Genomic DNA, 22912 nt, shown 5'->3' on the forward strand with positions numbered 1-22912 from the left:
CTGCCCTGCAGCGCTGTATAGTCCTTGTGGCTTAGCGCTTCTTTTTGATTATAATAATAATGTGCATGTATCCTTCTTTTTGTGTGTAGGAAAATGTGTATTTCATGTGGCAAAAAAAAAATTTTTCATACTTTTGGGTATCTTGAACGGATTAATTTGATTTCCATTATTTATTATGGGGAAAATTAATTCGACTTACAATAATTTTGTCTTACGATGTGCACTCAGGAACGGATTAGTATCATAAGTCGGGGGTCCACTGTACATTGAAATTCCTCATATGTGGCCTCATACTGAGGAAATATTACAATAAATCAAATATTAACAGGAAAGAGACAAAATAATACAGAGCTTTATGAGAGAATATTGAATAAAGAAAATACACTTACACCAAAAAACAATTTATTATACAAAAGTTTATTCCATACAGAAAATTATATACTGTACATAGTAGCCTTTTACTGAATAATTTATTCAACAGTATTTACAGTTTGTGTAACTCCACACAGATATTTACATAACAATAATAGAAATTAACTATTAACATAACTGTGTTGTTCTCTTTAAGAGAATCTGCAATCTTAGGTAGGTTACTGAGCCTGTACATAACTTGTAGTCGTCTCACAGGGTTAATATTGCTTTGAGTGAAGAAACTTGCAGTTCTTCCCATGTCGGCAATGGCCATTCATAAAATGTTTACAGGGTGGTGGTGGGCCCCTGGGGGGTCCCCAGCTACCACCTCGTCCACGGAATCTTGGTCCTCCTCCCATCCCCATGTTTTGCATCATACCCCGGGACATGTTTGGCCTTCCTCCCATCATCATACCTTGACCTCCACCACCCATCATCATATTCTGGTTAGGAAAATCTGTCCCTGGACCACCCCAGCCTGGGCCATCCATTCCTCCACTTGCATCCCCACCATAGTTGCCAGGTCCACCATATCCACTTGGTCCACCAGGTCCATACATGGGACCAGCAGTAAACTGAAGAAAATAAACAACAGGTTAGTTTTTCATACTTCTATTTCCTCACATCATAAAATATAAATAAATAATAAAAAATTTTTTGGGGGGGATATGATGAGCCATTTGAGTGTGAGCAAGGTAACTTTATGTGAACTTTAGCTTGAGTCCCACTTCCAGGACTCAAGCTGGAGTCACAGAGGTGGGAAATACAGTGCCTGCAATCAGAAAAGGTGGGATTATTTTCAGTGTTGAGCTGTAATATCGGTGCCTCTCCAGCAAGACAGTGATGGAGTGGTTGATGGTAAAAGTGTTTCTTCTTGTGTGGGTCACCCAATCTCAGTGGAAGACAGCCGGTTTGTTGAAAAAAAAATATATGTATGTATGTATATCCTAGGTTGGGGAAATGGTGTAAATTACCCCCAAATGGGGTAAAAATTAAAATCTCAGTGGTAATGAAGGCTCAATAAACATATAAATAAAATTTCATAAAAAAATATTATTTAATAATTGAAGCAAATTATGACAGTTATTTTATTTTCAAACAAATAATTTTTAGTTATCTTAATAAAATAAAAAATCTAATTTGTAGGGATCATTTCTTAAGTTGGCAATAATGTAAAACAGATTCTGTAGACTTTTGAGTCTAGTGGGTAATTTCACTGTACACAAATTTGTTTTGGGGTAATACCCAAAAAAAGTTTGCTGACCTCTGATGTATATGTATATACATACACAGTAGGGCCCTGCTTTATGGCACTTCGCTTTATGGGGATTCACTAATATGGACATTTCAAATTATGACCAAAAATTAGTTTATATGGCTCACTGATTCGCTATTACAGTGTCCACGTACCACTCTTTGTTTACATCCTCCATGAGCTCCGTGTCTCTCCATTATGTCTGGAAACTTTCCAAAATTTCAAGTGTTTTAAAGTTATTGCATATTTTATGTAAACTCTGATAATTGTACTTATGTATATCTGTACCTAAATAAACTTACACACTGTGCTGGTATGCAGGTACACATTAAAATCACAAAGTGTGTCTGACTTGTGTTGAAGATGCAATAATAATAATAATTGCTCTGGTAGCACTTGAAATACCAGTAATTGCATTATTATAGACATTTTCATTAATCCATCTATGATATTTTTTTTTTAAATTATATAAGAAACACATTACATGTTGTATAAATTTAATAAATACAACCATAGTAAAACAAATTGACATAAATGTGAGATGTGGTAGTCGGGAGGCTGTTAGGAGTGATGGAAAGAATTCCATGTTCTCTGGTCCAACATCAACTTAGTATTACTGGGGGGTAACTGTAGAAAACTATTCCTAGGTTAAGTCTTCACTTGTTGCATAATTCACTCTTAAAATGGTGTGTTGCATGAGAATGGGAGTGTTGCTGTTATTTACTCTACTGCTCCAACATGAAGACAAATTGTACACATTGTAAAATGTTTCTCAAATAACCCGCACATAAAAGACAGAAGCTTACGACGACGTTTCGGTCCAAGTCGGACCGAAACGTCGTCGTAAGCTTCTGTCTTTTATGTGCGGGTTATTTGAGTATCGTTCCAGTCACGGTATTGTGCCTTTTTGTTATTTATTTGTAAAATGTTTGTATTGTGGAGGAAAAGCTTCACAAATATATGAATAATGAACGTGTATAAACCATAAACGGACAAGTATTAATACGCATTTGTCTGTTTGTTTACGTTCTCTGTGTCTCTTTCGTTTAGGATGGCATCTAAGGGTAGTTGTTAGAAATGATTAAGCTCAATGAACAAGGTATGTCTATGGTAATAATAAGATAATTATCGCTCTGGGGTGCTTTAAATGTCATATACATGTACAGTGGACCCTCGAGCAACGATGGGATTGTCTTAACGTTAAATCCGACTAGCGATACATTTTAACGCAAAAATTTTGCCTCGACTAGCGCTAAAAAACTCGACCAACACAATTTGTTCCGTCTGAGACGCGTCCACTTGTGGCCAGTGTTTACAAGCCAGCCAGCCACCGCGGTCCCATCCAAACATACTATCGGAACATTTCATATTATCATAGCGTTTTTAGTGATTGCACCTGCAAAATAAGTCACCATGGGCCCCAAGAAAGCTACTAGTGCCAACCCTACAGCAAAAAGGGTGAGAATTACTATGGATATGAAGAAAGAGATCATTGGTAAGTATGAAAGTGGAGTGTGTGTCTCCGAGCTGGCCAGGTTGTACACAAAACCCCAATCAACCATCGCTACTATTGTGGCCAAGAAAACGGCTATCAAGGAAGCTGTTCTTGCCTAAGGTGCAACTATGTTTTCGAATCTGAGATCGCAAGTGATAGAAGATGTTGAGTGACTGTTATTGGTGTGGATAAACGAAAAACAAATAGCAGGAGATAGCATCTCTCAAGCGATCATATGTGAAAAGGCTAGGAAGTTGCATGAGGATTTAATTAGAAAAATGCCTGCAACTAGTGGTGATGCGAGTGAATTTAAGGCCAGCAAAGGTTGGTTTGAGAGGTTTAAGAATCGTAGTGGCATGGTGAGGCTGTCAGTTTGGACCAAAAAGCAGCTGAAAAATATGTGCAGGAATTCAAGGAGTACATAGACAGTAAAGAATTGAAACCTGAGCAATTATTTAATTGTGACACTGACAATGTTGTGAAACATTTTAGGAATGTCATAAAGGAACGGGAGGTACAGGCCTCTATGGACGAATATGTTGTGCGACAGAGGTCCAGTGACTCTCAAGCTGGTCCTAGTGGCATTAAAAGAAGAAGGGAAGTAACCCCAGAAAAGGACTTGACACCTCAAGTCCTAATGGAAGGGGATTCCCCTTCTAAACACTAACACCATCCACAGTCTCCCCTCCTCCCATCCCATCAATCATCACCAGATCTTCAATAAAGGTAAGTGTCATGTAATTGTACATGTCTTCTTCAGTTTGTGTATATTAAAATTAATATTTCATGTGGTAAAAAAAATTTTTTTCAATACTTTTGGGTGTCTTGCACGGATTAATTTGATTTCCATTATTTCTTATGGGGAAAATTAACTCGACTAACGATAATTTTGATTAACGATGAGCTCTCAGGAACGGAATATCGTTGGTCAAGGGTCCACTGCATTTTATGTAGGTGTGGTAGCTGGGTGAGTTACCACACCTGACTTCCTACAATAAATACTACTCACCTCTCAACCCTACATTAAGACTACAAATATTTTAAGGTAAATAATGTGCACAATGCATGCACTTTAAAGGAGGGGTTTTGGATACTGATAGTTTGGAGGGATATGTTGTGTATCTTTATGCATATATGCTTCTAAACTGTTATATTCTGAGCACCTCTGCAAAAACAGTGATTATGTGTGAGTGAGATGAAAGTGTTGAATGATGATGAAAGTATTTTCTTTACTTTTTTGTCTTTTAGTGCCTAGTTCTATTGCTAACTTAATATAAGATAATGTAAACATGTTATTGGGTATTTAAATGCATTTATAAGTGATAAAAGGGTGATTTGCTTTACATTTCTACTTTATGGCAGTAGCCTGGAACCTAACCTGTATAATTGGTGCCTTACTGTATATGTTTATTAACACACTGGCTGTCTCCCATCAAGGTAGAGTAACCCAAAAAATAAACACTTTCACCATCATTCACACTATTACTGTCTTGCCAGAGGCACAAATACAACAGGTCAATGTCCCTCCAGCAGCAAATATCCCCATCCCTCTTTCAGAGTGCAGGCACTGTACTTTCCACCTTCATTCATTCATATTCTTTAGGGGTCAACTTAACAATCCCTCTTCACTTAACTTGGTATTTTAACAAGAAATAGGTTCACCAATAAACTGGAAATGGAAACTAGACATTCTGGTCCGATGAACTGTTATCAAGATGTAAATTGATAAGTGCACAGGACAGACCAAAATATCTAGCTTATAATTCTGATCTGCTGGCAAGTTGTGAATCATTCTAATTATGACAGTGTGAGCTTTATCTTAAGAAACTGGTTATTATAAATTATATATATATCACTGCATGTATAGTATTAATATTATACAGCCTCTCCTCACTTAACGACGGGGTTCCGTTCTTAATAGTAGGTCTGTAAGCGAATTGGTCGTTAAGCGATGAGTACACTATACTGGTAGCGGGTTTGTGTCACCCATCTTAAGATATTTTTTTAAGTCACCTTTGCTTCATTTATAACATTTCTAGTATACGTATTTTTAAATGTTCATACAGTGGTGTACTGTATACCGTAATAAACAGAATAGAGGAAATCAGCTCTAGTATACACTGCTTAGGTTTGCATACTGGTTGGGAACCTGGTCGCAAGTACGAGTAGTCGGTAAACGAGTACATCACTAAGTGAGGAGAGGCTGTATTCGTATGGCGGCAATAAAATGCTAAGGGTTTATACAACACCCGGGGAATGAGAGGTAATCAGGTCTGGTCCAAAAATGGGTAGGGTAGCTTCAATTCAAGAGCCCTTCCCCAGCCTCAAGAAATCCCCCCTTAACAGACACATTTCTTACTAAAGATACTTACTGCGCCACTTGGTGGACCTCCTACGACCCAATGTGAGCCACCAGTGCCACTGCCAATGGGCATCCCTCCCATAGCACCCATGTTACCATAACCATAATTTATGGGTTCATTTATGGAAGGTTCTGGCCATAACTTATTGCGATGGTCATGTAAGTTGTCTTGGCCAGAAATATCATGTAATGGGATTTCTTTGATTTCTGCTCTAACCACCATCTCTGGGTCTGGCTCACGAGGAGAGTCTGGAAGCCTGGAAAAAGAGATAAAATTATGTTACATGCATTTACACCTGGAAAACCTATAGAAGCACAAAAAATCAAACTTTATATTTCTTCTTTCAACAAACCAGGCATATCCTACCAAGGCAGGGTGGACCAAAAAGGAAAACAAAAGTTTCTTTTTGTAACTTTAGTAATGTATACAGGAGAAGGGGTTACTAGCCCATTGCTCCAATGATTTTATTCGCCTCTTACAACACGCATGACTTATGGAGGAACAATTCTGTTCCACTTCCCCAGGATGATGAAAGGAAATAAGAATAAGAACTATTAAGAAAGTAAAAGACAACTCAAGTGGGTGTGTATATATGTGTACATGCATATGTAGTGTGGCCTAAATGTAAGTAGAAGTAGCAAGATGTACCTGATGTGTTGCATGTTTATGAGACAGAAAGGACGCCAGCAATCCTACCATTGTGTGAAAGAATTACAAGTTTCCATTTCACACTCATTTGGAACAAGGAATGTACAGAATCTATTATATAAGGAATATTTAAAATCTCTTAGGCAGTAGGTTGGTAGACAGCAACCACCCAGGGATATACCACCGTCCTGCGATGTGAGTGTAAAACGGAAACCTGTAATTGTTTTACTTGATGGTAGGATTGCTGGTGTCCTTTTTTCTGCCTCATAAACATGCAAGATTTCAGGAACATCTTGCTACTTCTACTTGCACTTAGGTCACATTATACATGCATGTACAAGCATACATATACACACCCCTCAGGGTTTTCTTCTATCTTCTTAATAGTTCTTGTTCTTGTTTTTTTCCTCGTATCTCCATGGGGAAGTGGAACAAGATTTTTTCTCTGTAAGCCATGCCTGTCATAAGAGGCGACAAAAATGCTGAGAGCAAGGGGCTAGTAACCCCTTCTGTATACTTTACTAAATTTAAAAAGAAAGATTTTCGTTTTTCTCTTTAGGTCACAGTGCCTCGGCAGGATGCGGTTGGTTCATTGAAAAAATCTATTAAATAAGTGTATAGAATATGTTGCATGAAAATGTGTCTTACTTATCAACTTGTTGATAAAATTACAACGAAATGATTCAGTGTAACTTACATAGCTGGATGAAAGAAGGCAGCCATAGTCGAGCTCTCTCGAGCTGCTTGGATGACCCGTTCTTGACTTCTGCACCCAGGTGTGATGTTTGGTTGGCCAGTGAGCATGACAGGTAGCAGGGACCATCTCATAAATTCCTGCACATTGTTCACATTCTGATACATGCCCATGCCACCCATCATGTCATCTCCCATACCACTGAAATTGTTCATATTTCCTCCCAGCAGTCCCACGTTTCCATGCAAGGCTCGGTTTTTGCCCATGAATTCACGTTCTCGCTGTTTCTCCATTACCATCAGTTCATTAAACTTTATTGCATTTACATTCACTGTAAAGAAATAAACAAGATTACAAAATACTGTACTATTATATAAGACCACTTCTATACAATATAATATGTACAGCCAAATACATAAATCAATTTTAAGTAGTCTCTCACATAACACACATTTGAGAAACACAGTTTCATTAAAAAACTTACTGAAATTATACAATTTAATTTCAAGTTGTATGGGACGAAGACCATATAAAATGCCATAAATTTTGGAAAAAATATGACACTCAGCAGGATGTTTTCCTTTAGTCAGTTAGTCTAAGAGTGTGGCCATTGTTATGGGAAAGGCCTAGTTTGACTCTTGATTTAAACATCCTCCCACACTGCCAGATCATTGTGTGCTAACCTTACATATCTTACTCAGCGATCTTTTCATTAGCTCATCTCATCTCCGAATATTAACCATGAAACCCCAGACAAATACTAGTGGTGTTGGAGGTACTAAGAAGCATTAACACAAAAGTCTGAGTGTTTTGACAAAACAGAGATTTTAAATGCATGTATGCCTAAATGGGATGCAACTGAGATGGAGATGACACAGGCCTTTGGTCTCAATGAAGAAACATTCTGCATAAATTGAAAGATGAGAATACATGGAATGAGTAACCCAGCTTGTGACCTCTTGAAAAGTATGTTATATTGGTTACCACAGCTAAATAAGACAGAAAACTTGTTGTATATTTTGAATGAGCAGAAAACTAAGAAAGATGGGTATTAGGGCATATTATAAAATACTGTATGAGCAGGAAGGAAAGCCTCAATAAGAATGTTTGTTCAGTTCTGGCTGGTTCCACTGGTTTAGCCCTGCCGAAGGGTCTAAAATAAATGTACCCTCAATGCCGGAGATTTTGAAAAAATAAAAAAAATAATTTTGTCTTATCAAAAAATTAGCCCTGATTTTAGAAGATGTGTTTTTTATTTAATGTACACGCCTATGGCAGAGAGCATGTATAGTCCCTTTATATAAAGGGAAGGGGGACAAAAGAGATTGTAAAAATTATAGAGGAATAAGTTTACTGAGTATACCAGGAATAGTGTACGGTAGGGTTATTATTGAAAGAATTAGAGGTAAGACAGAATGTAGGATTGCGGATGAGCAAGGAGGTTTCAGAGTGGGTAGGGAATGTGTAGATCAAGTGTTTACATTGAAGCATATATGTGAACAGTATTTAGATAAAGGAAGGGAAGTTTTTATTGGATTTATGGATTTAGAAAAGGCATATGATAGAGTGGATAGGGGAGCAATGTGGCAGATGTTGCAAGTATATGGAATAGGTGGTAAGTTACTAAATGCTATAAAGAGTTTTTATGAGGATAGTGAGGCTCAGATTAGGGTGTGTAGAAGAGAGGGAGACTACTTCCCGGTAAAAGTAGGTCTTAGACAGGGATGTGTAATGTCACCATGGCTCTTTAATATATTTATAGATGGGGTTGTAAAAGAAGTAAATGCTAGGGTGTTCGGGAGAGGGGTGGGATAAAATTATGGGGAATCAAATACAAAATGGGAATTGACACAGTTACTTTTTGCTGATGATACTGTGCTTATGGGAGAATCTAAAGAAAAATTGCAAAGGTTAGTGGATGAGTTTGGGAGTGTGTGTAAAGGTAGAAAGTTGAAAGTGAACATAGAAAAGAGTAAGGTGATGAGGGTATCAAATGATTTAGATAAAGAAAAATTGGATATCAAATTGGGGAGGAGGAGTATGGAAGAAGTGAATGTTTTCAGATACTTGGGAGTTGACGTGTCAGCGGATGGATTTATGAAGGATGAGGTTAATCATAGGATTGATGAGGGAAAAAAGGTGAGTGGTGCGTTTGAGGTATATGTGGAGTCAAAAAACGTTATCTATGGAGGCAAAGAAGGGAATGTATGAAAGTACAGTAGTACCAACACTCTTATATGGATGTGAAGCTTGGGTTGTGAATGCAGCAGCGAGGAGGCGGTTGGAGGCAGTGAGATGTCCTGTCTAAGGGCAATGTGTGGTGTAAATATTATGCAGAAAATTTGGATTGTGGAAATTAGGAGAAGGTGTGGAGTTAATAAAAGTATTAGTCAGAGGGCTGAAGAGGGGTTGTTGAGGTGGTTTGGTCATTTAGAGAGAATGGATCAAAGTAGAATGACATGGAGAGCATTTAAATCTGTAGGAGAAGGAAGGCGGGGTAGGGGTCGTCCTCGAAAAGGTTGGAAGGAAGGGGTAAGGGAGGTTTTGTGGGCGAGGGGCTTGGACTTCCAGCAGGCGTGCATGAGCGTGTTCGATAGGAGTGAATGGAGACGAATGGTATTTGTGACCTGACGTTCTGTTGGAGTGTGAGCAGGGTAATATTTAGTGAAGGGATTCAGGGAAACCGGTTATTTTTATATAGCTGGACTTGAGTCCTGGAAATGGGAAGTACAATATCTGCACTCTAAAGGAGGGGTTTGGGATATTAGCAGTTTGGAGGGATATGTTGTTTATCTTTATACATATATGCTTCTAAACTGTTATGTTCTGAGCACCTCTGCAAAAACAGTGATTATGTGTGAGTGAGGTGAAAGTGTTGAATGATGATGAAAGTATTTTCTTTTTGGGGATTTTCTTTCTTTTTTGGGTCACCCTGCCTCGGTGGGAAACGGCCGACTTGTTGAAAAAAAAAAAAAAAAAAAACCTATGGCACAAACCTATTTTCTCTGATGTAGTCTTAACAAGGCCAATTGGGACCAATCTGGAGTCCCTAGAATTTTGGCATAAATTTATGGTACAGGAAGTTTCCTGGTCAGCGTAAATGTATGTCACTGATAGTTTAGGGTTAAAGTGTGTAGTCAGCTGCATATCAAATTTTGTAGGGGAGAATGTTTGCTGCCATGAATTTTCCTGCACAACTGGAGGAAATAATTGATGAGTAAGGCTATGAACCTGAGCAAGTCTTCAATTAGGATAACATTGGAAGAAGATGCCATCTAGAACTTATATCAGCAAGCAGTAGAAAAGTACCCTTGGATTCAAGGCAGTGAAGGATTATTTCAGCTTCCATCTGTGTGCTAATGCATCAGGTGATATGTTAGCTTATTTATTGCTCCTAGAATGTCCATGCTTTGAAAGGTAAATCCGAAAATGCTTGGCCTGTTATTTAGTGGTCTAGCAAGACACAATAATGTACACTTCCCTACCTACAATTAGCTACAATTATATTATTTTTTAAAATTAGGACAATAAAGCTTGTGTGACTTTTTACAGAGAATCGGGAACACAACCCTACTTTTCCCATGTGTTCTGAAGTCCACTCAATATAATTTTCCATAACGTGCCAGTTTTCAGGAATGTGATCTCCATGTTATATGAAAGTCTACTGCACTTTGTCTTTCAAACACACATTAAACAGGGAGAACCTTCATTTTATCACATTTCTTTTGCCCACAGTAGAATTTTATCAAATACAATAAAGTTTTTTTCTTGTTTCAAATGTTTCTGTATTACTGAGTGTTTGCCTATGCCACTGTCTACCAAATATTCATGGTGCAAATCAATTCAGGGAGCATTAATAAATTATATAACTTAATATTATTACTAAATGTAAAAAGAAGGAACTTTTGTTTCTACTTTTAGGGTCACCCTGCCTTGGTAAGAAATGACTGGTATGTTGAAAAAAAAATTACTTTTGTATAATATAGATTTTTTACACATTAATTAACCATTTGCCACCAAGGCAGAGAGATCATTTTATAAGAAAAAAATAAACCATTCATTCCTTAAATGTCTTTCTAAAAGTTCAAGCACATCACAACTCAAACAATCCCACACATCCTTCAAAAATTCAGGCACTGTATTTCCTACATACAGAACTCAGGCCTGAAATTCTTCACAGATAATACAGGTCGGCCATCACTGATCCGGCAATCAGTTATCAGGTTCCATCAGTAATCTGGCACTAATTTCGGCTAGCATAATTTCAAAGTTCATCATTATTCTGACTCAAATTTCATCATTATTCTGACTCAGAAATTGTGCAGATGGTTGTAAATCCACAGCAGCAAGCCAGTGGAGGAGACAGCAGTGATGAAAATGAGGAAGATGTAGCAGAAAGTCTTTATTGATAGGTTAATAAAGTGTATTCTAACCTAACCACTCAGTAATCTGGCACACTACAGGTCCCAATGATGCCAGATTAGTGATGGCCGACCTGTACCTTGTTTACACTCCAACAGCATATCAAATCCCTAAAATCCACTCTGAGCTAAAAAATTACATAACCACTGAATGCTTAGACCTCTAACTCTCCAGATCTTTATCATATCCTCCTTTCACTCTTTCTTTAGACATTCCCTACACTATATTTCATCTACCCTAGAATTATACACCCTCTTAATTTATGAATCTTTCAAGACTTGTAAACAGAATTTACTGAATAACAAATATTATACCTCTCTCAGTTTCATCCAGTTCAAATAAGAAGACTTCCTTAAGATCATCTTCAGTTTTCCATTTCACCACTTTCTTTTTACGGCTGGCTGGGCGATGGTAGACCAGGACGCTACGTATGCTGTCAGGCATAGGTGACGAGAATGTTACCTCCACTTTCTCATAATCTTCGTGTGCTGGAGCAGGTACAGCTGGTGCATGTGGAATGGTGTCTTCCTTAACTGCTGACAGATTATTTATAGATTAATGAAATAGTCCTGAAAAAATTAGGTCAAGATTTGATGTACAGTAATGCTAACATCAATTTCATAAATCACAGAATGGGTAGTGCTTGACTCTATGGCAAGTGAGTTCTATAGCTCACGACCAGTGATAACCTCTAGAGCAGCTGGTCTAGTGGTTAACACACTGATCTTCGATCTTTAGGACTTGCCTGCAGTAGGTTTGAGCCCCATCTGTTCTGTGATTTGTTGCAATCATGTTATGATTTTGTGAATCAGTTTTGTACTCTGGTCTGAGGTACAATTGAAATTATCACTAGCCCTTTCAAGAAATCTTACTGAGATTTATATATCTGCCATATCTTGTGCTGAGAATACTGTTTGAACTCATGTGATAATATCCTGGTTAGGCAAAAATCCTAAAATATAGCACCCTGCATCTCTACACCTTTGATACCATTCAGGGGACCAATAATATAGACATGCAGAGCAGTTTTAAGACTGAAATATAATATCTCATTACCTATTAGAAATTGAAGACAGGCCAATTTAAGCTGGAAAAAAAAATTCTAGACAATAAAACAATGTTTGATACAAAACCACACAGAAAGCTACTGCATGAACTGGGCATGCAAACTGGGGTGACAAGCAGGCACTAGCATGCATTAAATAATATCTGAATGACAGAATACAGTTACAGTAACAGATAATGCAAACTAACCACCTGCTGGTTGACAGTAAACTTGTACAACAAAAATTTAAACTTTCAGATTAAATTAAAGTAACCCACATCAGTCAAAAAACTCATTAAAATATTAAATGAAAAAAAAAAATCCTATTCCAGAAGGAGAGGGATAGAAACTAAGAATAATGACAAAAAATACCTATGGCAGGAGTAACAATTCAATCAAACATATCACCTGAAGTAATCATCAACAACAACAACAAAAAAAAACCATCAAATAGCATGCTAGGTTGTCCATCAGAAAGCTAAACAAAGATGACCTCCTGACATTCATCACATTTGTTTGACCAAACTTTGAGAGTGCAGTGCCCATGTAGGACCCTCACCTAGACAAATACAAAGTGAAATATGAGAAAGTTCAACAGTATGCACCTAGACTGGTACTAGAACCAAGAATAAAAGGCAGTAAAGCAGCTGGGATTGATGAAATAAAGACAGAAATGTTAAAATCAGGTGGGGATATAGTTTTGGAATAGTTGGTGATTTTATTTAATAAATGAATGGAAGAGGGAGGGTAAGGTACCTAGGGTTTGGCAGAGAGCATGCATAGTTCCTTTGTATAAAGGCAAAGGGGGACAAAAGAGAGTGTAAAAATTATAGGAGAATAAGCTGCTGAGTATACCTGGTAGAGTGTAAGGTAGAGTTATTACTGAAAGAATTAGGAGTACAACAGACCACAGGACCACAGATGAACAAGAAGACCTTAAGAAGGCTAGAGGGTGTGTAGACCAAGTGTTTACAGTGAAACATATAGGTGAACAGCATTTAGAACAGCATTTAGATAAGGGTAAAGAGGTTTTTGTTGCATTTATGGATTTGGAAAAGGCATATAATAGGATGGATAGGGGGCAAGGTGACAGATGTTGGAAATGTATGGAATAGGAGATAAGTTACTGAAATCAGTGGAGAGTTTTTACGAGAACAGTGAAGCTCAGGTTAGGATATGTAGGAGAGAGAGAGATTATTTCCCAGTAAAAGTAGGCCTTAGACAGGGATGTGTGATGTCACCATAGTTGCTCAATATATTTATAGATAGGGGGGTTGTATGAGAAGTGAATGCTTGGGTGTTGGCAAGAGGTGTGGGATTAAAAGATAAAGAATCTAACACAAAGTGGGAGCTGTTACAGTTGCTTTTTGCTGATGACACTGCTTTTGGGAGAGTCTGAAGAGAAGTTGCAGAGGTTGGTGGATGAGATTAATAGGGTATGTAAAAAAAGGAAATTAAAAGTGAACATAGGAAAGAGTAAGAAGATGAGGATAACAAATAAATTAGGTAATGAGAGATTGGATATCATATTGGAAGGAGGGAGTATGGAGGAAGTGAATGTATTCAGATATCTGGGAGTGGACATGTCAGCAGATGGATCTATGAAAGGTGAATCACAGAATTGATGAAGGGAAAAAGGTGAGTGGTGCACTGAGGAGTCTGTGGAGACAAAGAATGTAATATCATGGAAGCAAAGAGGGGAATGTATGAGAGTATAGTTATACCAACGCTCTTAGACAATGTGGAGTGTGAATATAATGCAGAGAATCTGTAGCCTGGAGATTTCTATAAGTATTATCCAGAGGGGGGGGTTGCTGAGCATGGAATGGAATAGAATGACTTGGAGAGCATATAAATCTGTAGTGGAAGACAGGGAAGGGGTTGGCCTAGGAAAGATTGGAGGGAGGGGGTAAAGGAGGTTTTGTGTGCGAGGGGCTTGGACTTCCAGCAAGTGTGCATGAACATGTTGTATAAGAGAGAGTGGAGATATATGGTTTTTGTCTTGACATGCTCTTGGAGTGTGAGCAAAGTAACATTTATGAAGGTAAAATAAAATACCTGTACACTAAACAATTTTACAGTAGTAATTGGCTTTATTTCTATTATTTAGTGAAAAAAATGTGTTAAGCAAATTTATAAAAGTCAATTGCAAGCTGAAAGGTTGGTCCAATAGCTAAAGCTCATTCTTACAAATTTGAACACGTAACCATACACATACTATAAAGGTGGAAGCAAGACAGCTCCTAATGAATTTAGATACAACAAAAGCTGTGGGGCCAGACAGGCTATCAACTTTGAAATTGACAGGAGCCAAAGTATTGTTAGACCCTTTAGCAAAGATACAACAAGTGAACTGAAATAGCAAATTCCCTGACAGCTGGAAAGCTGTAAATATGATCCCAATATTTAAAAAATGTAAAGAAGACAGTAAGCAGTAACCTCTAGACCAGTTGGCTGACTAACACATGAGGAGAAAAGAATATGAAAGAATTACTGTAGATACATAAATGACAACCAACATTATTCTACAGATGACAAATCTCATCAAACAAACACAGAATTTTATGACAGCAATGGAAATAAAGGTGGAGAGAAAAAGTTAAGTAGACTATCTTCCTAGATTATAAGATCGCATTTGACACAGTTGTAGGTATAGTAGGTTGGTAAACAGCAACTGCCCAGGGAATTACTACCGTTCTGCCAAGCGAGCGTAAAACAGAAATTTGTAATTGTTTTACATGATGGTAGGACTGCTGGTGTTTTTTTTCTTTCTGATAACCATGGAAGGTTTTAGGTACATCTTGCTACTTATACTTACACTTAAGTCACACTATACATGCATGTACATGCTTATATATACACACTCCTCTGAGTTTTCTTCTATTTTCTTACTAGTTCTTGTTCTTGTTTATTTCCTTTTATCTCCATGGGGAAGTGGAACAGAATTCTTCCTCCGTAAGCCATGCGTGTCCTAAGAGGCGGCTAACATGCCAGGAGCAAAGGGCTAGTAACCCCTTCTGTATAAATTAATAAAGTTAAAAAGAGAAACTTTCATTTTTCTTTTTGGACCACCCTGCCTTGGTGGGATACAGCCAGTTTGTTGAGAAAAAAAAAAAAAGAGAAACTTCATTATTCAAATTGGGCAACCCTGCCTTGGTGAGATATGGCCGGTGTGTTGAAAGATGTGACACAGTACCACATAGAAGATTGCTTTACAACTTGAAGAGCAGGCAGTCAACTTTGGTACTAGCACAAATATGTATTAGTGCACAAGTTACATGCCTAGTGTTTCAACTTACAAACAAGAAATATTCCTGGTGTTTCATCTTATGAAAGAGCAGTTTTTATAAAAAAAAAAAAAAAAAAAAAAAAAAAAAAAAAAAAAAAAAAAAAAAAAAAAGGAAGGTTATGCTTCACACGTTAATAACGCATATAAACGTTTATTAAATTTTAATTAATTCCTAGTGGCTCACTGATAAGTGTAGACTTTTTAAACAGTGTTGGTAAGTTGGTGGCATCATGTACTGCAATAAAGATAATTATTATAAATAAAACCAAATTATAACTTTGTAACAAAAAAGTGCTAAATACCAATGGGCCACCATACTAAGATGCATCAATGTAGCATTTACATAAAGGTCATTATTGCAAATCAAACCCAAGTATAACCGAAGAATGCTAAATAAAACTGAACCTGAGTAGTGATACAAGCATTAACACCATCAAGCAGAAGTATGACCACTATTACCAACATCACACCACCACCATCACCACCACCACCTACCAGCATCACTATCACAGCCACCATCACCACCCCCAGGCTGTATTGATGTCTCCTTCTCCTCACTTTCATCCAGATCCATATTCGTAGTGGTGGTGTCATCCTCAGCTCCCAAGACCTTAAGATCCTCGTCACCATCTTGGCTCTCGCTTGGTTTACTGACGTCTTCCTCTCCTTCTCCTTTATCTCCCGTATCCATTGGCTCGCTGGTTTCTGACGCTTCTGTCTCGTCATTGTCATTCTTGGCTACATCGTCATTGTCATTGTCGTCTTTCAGCGTCTCTTGATAGAACTGCAAGACAAACAAATGGATAAAGCTTCATTTGTTTGTTTCAGGTCTGTTACAAGAAGTAAGATGGTGAAGGGCACTTCTTCCAGGGAATTGGAGCTACTCTCCCCTTCCTTAGATGAGAACTATTTCCAGGCACTGTTTGACTGGCAAGTTTAGTGCTGCATCAGCTGGTTACAATAATCAATGCCTCCCCATAAATAATAATAGTAATAATAATAACATAATACAAGTACCATCTGACTTACGACCTGCTCGACATACGACCACTCATACTTACAACCACACGTCTGGCAGTATATACAGTAGTAACATATTTAGTAAAAAGTAACATACGTCTGGCAGCATATAAACTAGTGAAATATGTATTTAGCAAACAGTAACATACAATACTATGTAGGTACATTATATAGCAAAGGTTTGACATTATGCCCTACCCAGTATGTCGGCAATTTTCTAAGGTTCGACTTGCATCCATTTTGACTTACAACCAGTTGGTCGGAATCAAGCTCAGTCGATGGTACTCGTATTAATACTACCAACAATAATAATATGTAATAATAATAGGTAAGAAGTGTGGCTGGTGAAAAAAAAAGGAAGTTACATGCAAGACACATATAATTCCTCTGGTGTTGTTCTGATTCTACAATGTGCAATGTAAATTAAGCTTCAAAATTTATGAAAAATGTATTAATACACCACAAGTCATACAGGCACATAGGTGATAACTGCTACAACCAGTGGAAACTTATTTTAAACTATGATAAACTAAATACTGAAGAAAGAACATCCTGAGCTGAGATCTACTCTTGTAGCTACAAACAAGTAATAAATCAATCATACATATTCTCCCTCTCTCTCTCTCATCCCATCCTCCTCCCACCTCTCTCTCTCTCACCCCCGTCTCTCTAACACACACAAGCAAGGTGCTGTTTCTGATTGATGTGGATGATGTATTAAATGGGCTTGATTCAGATGTACCTGATCGCTCATGACGTAAAATTAATGAGGAGAATACAAACATATATGAGGACGGGGAAAGGCTGTAAATAACTCTGGACAAACTGCAGGGATGGTCAGATAAGTGGTTGCTTGAATTCAACCCCAGCAACAATATTGTTTCAGACTATGGAACAATGCTCTTCTCCAGACTGAGGGACTGACCACCTCAAAACTTTAAGGGTGATGGACTGATTACATCGTCTTCAAGTCTCTTCTGCTTCTATCAACTTTTCTGTACTCGACTGAAGAAGCCTACTGTGTAGGCGAAACGTTTCGAAATAAAGATACCTAACTGTTACATATGTGTCTTACCTAACAACCTGTCGGTATTTTATACCATTTTAATGTTCAAGGTGGAGTTGCTTGCACTGAGAGTCCCCCAGCAGTGTCAAGGGACCACACGTGAAAGGAGGTTCATGGAGTGCCATGTTACTGTGGCACCTTTGACCTCTGCACCGTGAAACCTCTCAGTGGAGGTTCAATGAATGTAATAACACACACACACATACACGAAACAAGCCCAGTGTTACTGACAAGTGCCTTTGACATCTAGTAACTACTAAGTGCCTTTGACACCTAGTAACTACCAAGTGCCTTTGACACCTAGTAACTAACGCACACTCATTAATACATATAAGCAAGCTTGCAATAAAACTTCGTCATTAAAACTCATAAAAAAGCTCATGATAAAAAGTCAACATCCTGTATACGTACATAGCATACAGTATAAATTCTACTGAAGATTGAGACTGTCGGTTTTTCAAACCATTCATGATACGCAAAAGAAACCACAAGGAAAGTCAAACAAGCTCAGAGTGGCAAATACATAGATGTGTGTACGAATGGTATATAATACCGACAAGATGAGAGTAAGACACATGTGCAACATCTGGGTATCTTTATTGTAGACGTTTCGCCATCCAGTGGCTTTATCAATACAAATTCTAGGACATAACTTGAAGACAGTGATAAAGCCACTGGATGGCGAAACGTCTACAATAAAGATACCCAGATGTTGCACATGTGTCTTACTCTCATCTTGTCGGTATTATATACCATTCGTACACAACTTGTCAGACACTGTAACATCATGGAGTCTTATTTCTGAGGACATGTACATAACCTTCACGAGTACGACAACTACAACTAACCCATCTCTTTGGGAAGGACCTACTTCCACTGGGGAATCCCGCCTACCAGTGAATATGCCCTCGTCTGCTACACCTGACGTTACTATATAAGCGCCAGGATTCTTTCTTCTGCTTCAGAATCTCCACGACTATGGTGCTGTTCGCACCTACTCCTAGGTTGAGGGACTGATTACCTCATCTTCTGTACATAGTTCTACTGTCTTCAAGTTATGTCCTAGAATTTGTATTGATAAAGCCACTGGATGGCGAAACGTCTACAATAAAGATACCCAGATGTTGCACATGTGTCTTACTCTCACATAGATGTGTATATCTCCTAGTACATACACACCGAATTTACTTTAATCCCTAGTTAAAAGATTAAAATGTATTATCGACATTAGTGAACAGGTAAACTGCAGCCTTAATAACTCGCGTCATTAAAGACAGAAGATACTGTATAACGATGCACACAATATGGATGAATGGACACATGTAGATACACTTTGGACATCTTTATTAGACACGTTTCAGTCTGGGACCTTTTACTCTACGTATCTGGAGTGACCATAAACCCAGGACCGAAATGTATCCAGCAGAGCTGTGATAAATGTGTGATTTGCTCTTTCATTCACTACGTCAATTATTTGTCAAGAAGTCAAGTAAAAGGACACAAGTGCAACTAATGTGACTTTTTTATTGTGGCAACGTTTCGCTCTCCAGAAACTTTGTCAAGCCGTTACAAACAGTACATGGACACAGGGAATATATTGGCTCAAAGTGAGGTGCAATACTCGTGGTAGTAGTAGTAGTAGTAGTGATATAAGTTGTAGTAGTAATAGAAGTAGTAGTAGTGATATAAGTTGTAGTAGTAGTAGTAGTGATATAAGTTGTAGTAGTAATAGAAGTAGTAGTAGTGATATAAGTTGTAGTAGTAGTAGTAGTGATATAAGTTGTAGTAGTAGAGTAGTAGTGATATAAGTTGTAGTAGTAGTAGTAGTAGTGATATAAGTTGTAGTAGTAGAGTAGTAGTGATATAAGTTGTAGTAGTAGTAGTAGTAGTGATATAAGTTGTAGTAGTAATACAATATGGTAGAACAATTAACTTGCACATGAGTAAAACAGTAAACCATGCCACCATCACATAGTCTCTCCTGTTAATACTACACAAGCACATTACAGAGAATGAACACTGAAACAGACCTTCTCTATCCAGCCTCCTATAGAAATATTTGTGTAACCTATTTTTATGTTACTCAAGTAATAGCTTTTATATCCTTTTACTCATGTGCAAGTTAATTGTTCTACCATATTGTATTACTACTACTACACCTTATACCACTACTACTACTACTACTACTACTACCACTAGTATTGCACCTCACTCTGAGCCTATATATACCCTCTGCATCCATGTACTGTTTGTAACGGCTTGACAAAGCTCCTGCAGAGCGAAACGTTGCCACAATAAAATGTCACATTAGTTGCACTTGTGTCCTTTTACTTTACATATTGTCGGTAATTCTACCAACATTATTACAATTTGTCAAGAAGTCGCCCATATGTGGGAGGTGAAAAAAACGGCGAAATTACGTCCATGGAAAGAGCTAAACCCGCACGACAGAGGTAAAAGAGACAGTATAGGGTGGAGAGGTGGTGACGAGAGGGACAACGGTAGACAGCATTACAAGCAAGTCGTCGGTGGAGTAGCAGCAAATCAGTGCTAGTTAAGAAATCACAGTGTTAGGACAATGTGTTCTTAAGATAATTACTATTTTCTTGTTGGGCAGCACTAAACCTGTAAGATCCACACAGTAGTTAGGAAACCACAAACTTCAGTTAAGTCAGACTAAAAGAAGTATATTATTATTATTATGGGGAGTGCTAAACCCGTTGGGATTATACAGTGTTTGTGGGGTGGGGACATTTTTTGAAGGTATTCAGGGAATTAGAGTACAGATCCAATTCGCTAAATCAAGAGCCCCTCACCAGCATCAAGGAACCTCCCTTGAGGGTACTTACATTGAAGGTGGGTTTGACGCTGGTGGGTGAGAGGATGCCATCCTCAGTCTTGGTAGTAGTAGTAGTTACAGTGGGTGAAACAGCATCCTCCTCCTCCTTCTCTTCTTCCTTCACCTCGCTCTTGGGATCACCCTCACTTGACTTCCTCTTCCGGGTAACCTTTTTCCGTGTGTCAGTTCCCGCGGCCGTCAGCGCCGCCATGAACCCACCATCGTCAGACAGAGACGCTGTGGACACACAAAAAAAACTCATTAATCACGATTCGATTATTGAAAATTTTCCCACAAGCAGAAAATGAAATGATGGAATGTTACACAGTAAATTAAATGCTGCTGCTGATGCCGCCTCTGTTAACCTAGAATTAGAAATATATGTTAATAGTGACCAAAAATTAATTTTCCATGATCAAAATTTCACCATGACAGCCCCTCCCCCCTCAAAAGGCTATATATATATATATATATATATATATATATATATATATATATATATATATATATATATATATATATATATATATATATATACACGCATACACACACGTAACAAGAACCTTATAACATAAACGAAAAAGAAACAGAAATACCGAAGCCGTAGTAAACAATTTCATTTAATATCCAAACATTTCAGTTTCAAAAATATAATTTTAAGCACTAAACCCGTATGAGTCATACAGCACTATGGGTATGGATGTACGAGGGATGGAGTATACAAAGATTAGGAGCGGGCGAAAACAATAAGCTAGTTTCCACCCAAAAAAATCAAAACTGTGAATGGTGGGACGTTCCTGGTGTTGGGGCGTGTTGATGTAGAAAGTCAATACTGTATGCTCGCCGGCACACGACAATTTATTAAGATACAGTATACTGACAGTGTAACTTCATCATCAGTGCTAAAATATAGAAGAACATTTACCAAGCAAAAATATTTAAGTAAAGTCATAAAATTTATAAGTAAACTACACGAACCCGACGCATAATATATCTAACATAACATTTTTACTAACACAAAGTTATATTCTCACCCACACAAATTAATGTGTGAATAACTGCAGGAATATAATGAATCTGTTCAGCTGGTCTGTTTTCACGCTACACTTTCAACATTATATTCATGGGGAGGTGCGGAACCCGTAGGGTTCAATCAGCGCCTGCATAAAGGGACGTAATCAGGAAGTAATCCATGAATAAGTAGTTCCTATTCTTTGAATCACAGAACTTCTCCAGCAACAAGACACCCTCCCTTTATGGTTTACTGCATAATAAACCACAATAAACAACAAACGACTTACAGGTTTATATTTACACACCAACACATAATACATAAAACTATGGTGTTATTACATTCACAAAGAAGCGCTAAACCCGTACATAAAATTATTATAAATTATTATTATTATAATCAGCCGTACATAAAAGTATACATACAAGACAAGAGATACATGTCGAGGCAGTTCCCATCGTTAGATTCATGGGTAAGAATTAAATCCTTATGTGTTATACAGCGTCTGGGGGTTGGGAAGGTATCAGGTTCTATACAAGGAATTAGTAGCAGGTTCGACGGCGTTGTCCCAGCCCGGGTATCCAAGGAAGGGTAGCGGCAATTTCTTCGACAGCATAAGGCACCTCCAGCCCCACCCCTAACCCACTTGAGGGTAACGAGATCGTTCTCAGGACAAGTTCTAATGAGTGGCTGGCTTCCTTATTATGTTGAAAGTATATTGACAGCACCAGGATCTTTCAGGCTGAATGTCATCTCTACATCCACAGATACACTCTTCACAGTTCATGGAAAGGTCAGTGTACGATAGTGAATGTATCAAGGTGAGTGTCGACTCAGGCGAGGAGAGATTACAACAGAGAGAAAGGTCTTGTACAAGAGTTCTGCAATGGTACTGTCCGAAATAAAACTGCCATAAGTTTATTATTATAATCACACACATACAAAAAAAAAACCCCGCTAAATCCATAAACCGAGAAGAGATTATTCGGTTGTGATGAATAAAACACACGTGTAACACTTGAGTAGTTTTATTTCATTACAGACACCCAAATGTTGCACATGTTTTGTTCATGAACTTGTTTACATGGCTATACTTAGGGTAAGGGAAGGTACACGAGTACCTGGAGCAAATAATGTTAATGTCATCAGACAATTTCATTTATGTAGTCACTGTGTACTTGAAGGCGGCATTTCCAGAGAGAACGGCGAGAAGTATACTCGTTATATACTGTAGTAGACGGATCATACATCAGGTTTGATTCAAGGAAGGGGAGGACAGCTGCAAGATTACTATTATAATAACTAAGCGCTAAACCCATAAGGGCCACCATAGATCAATAGGTTTTCACCAGC

General features: G+C 38.0%; 1 protein-coding gene across 4 annotated transcripts in view; it reads right to left on the reverse strand.

Annotated features, from left to right (window-relative positions):
- Positions 1–385: 385 nt before the first annotated feature.
- The window catches only part of LOC128684830 (putative mediator of RNA polymerase II transcription subunit 26), a 260980-nt gene continuing 238453 nt past the window's right edge, over positions 386–22912 (reverse strand). Inside the window, exons 6-11 of one of the 4 annotated variants that reach the window (XM_053771124.2) lie at positions 20558–20784; positions 16181–16406; positions 11603–11821; positions 6870–7197; positions 5534–5780; positions 386–986 (exon numbers count right to left, since the gene is read on the reverse strand). In XM_053771124.2, the coding sequence (XP_053627099.1) occupies positions 630–986; positions 5534–5780; positions 6870–7197; positions 11603–11821; positions 16181–16406; positions 20558–20784 (1604 nt within the window). In that variant the 3' untranslated portion in view covers positions 386–629. Of the gene's footprint in view, positions 987–5533; positions 5781–6869; positions 7198–11602; positions 11825–16117; positions 16407–20557; positions 20785–22912 lie in introns of all 4 variants that reach the window. The other 3 variants (XM_053771123.2, XM_053771122.2, XM_053771121.2) reach the window with 3 other exon arrangements.

The sequence above is a fragment of the Cherax quadricarinatus genome, chromosome 5, assembly GCF_038502225.1.
Source record: "Cherax quadricarinatus isolate ZL_2023a chromosome 5, ASM3850222v1, whole genome shotgun sequence".
NCBI classification, from domain to species: domain Eukaryota; kingdom Metazoa; phylum Arthropoda; class Malacostraca; order Decapoda; family Parastacidae; genus Cherax; species Cherax quadricarinatus.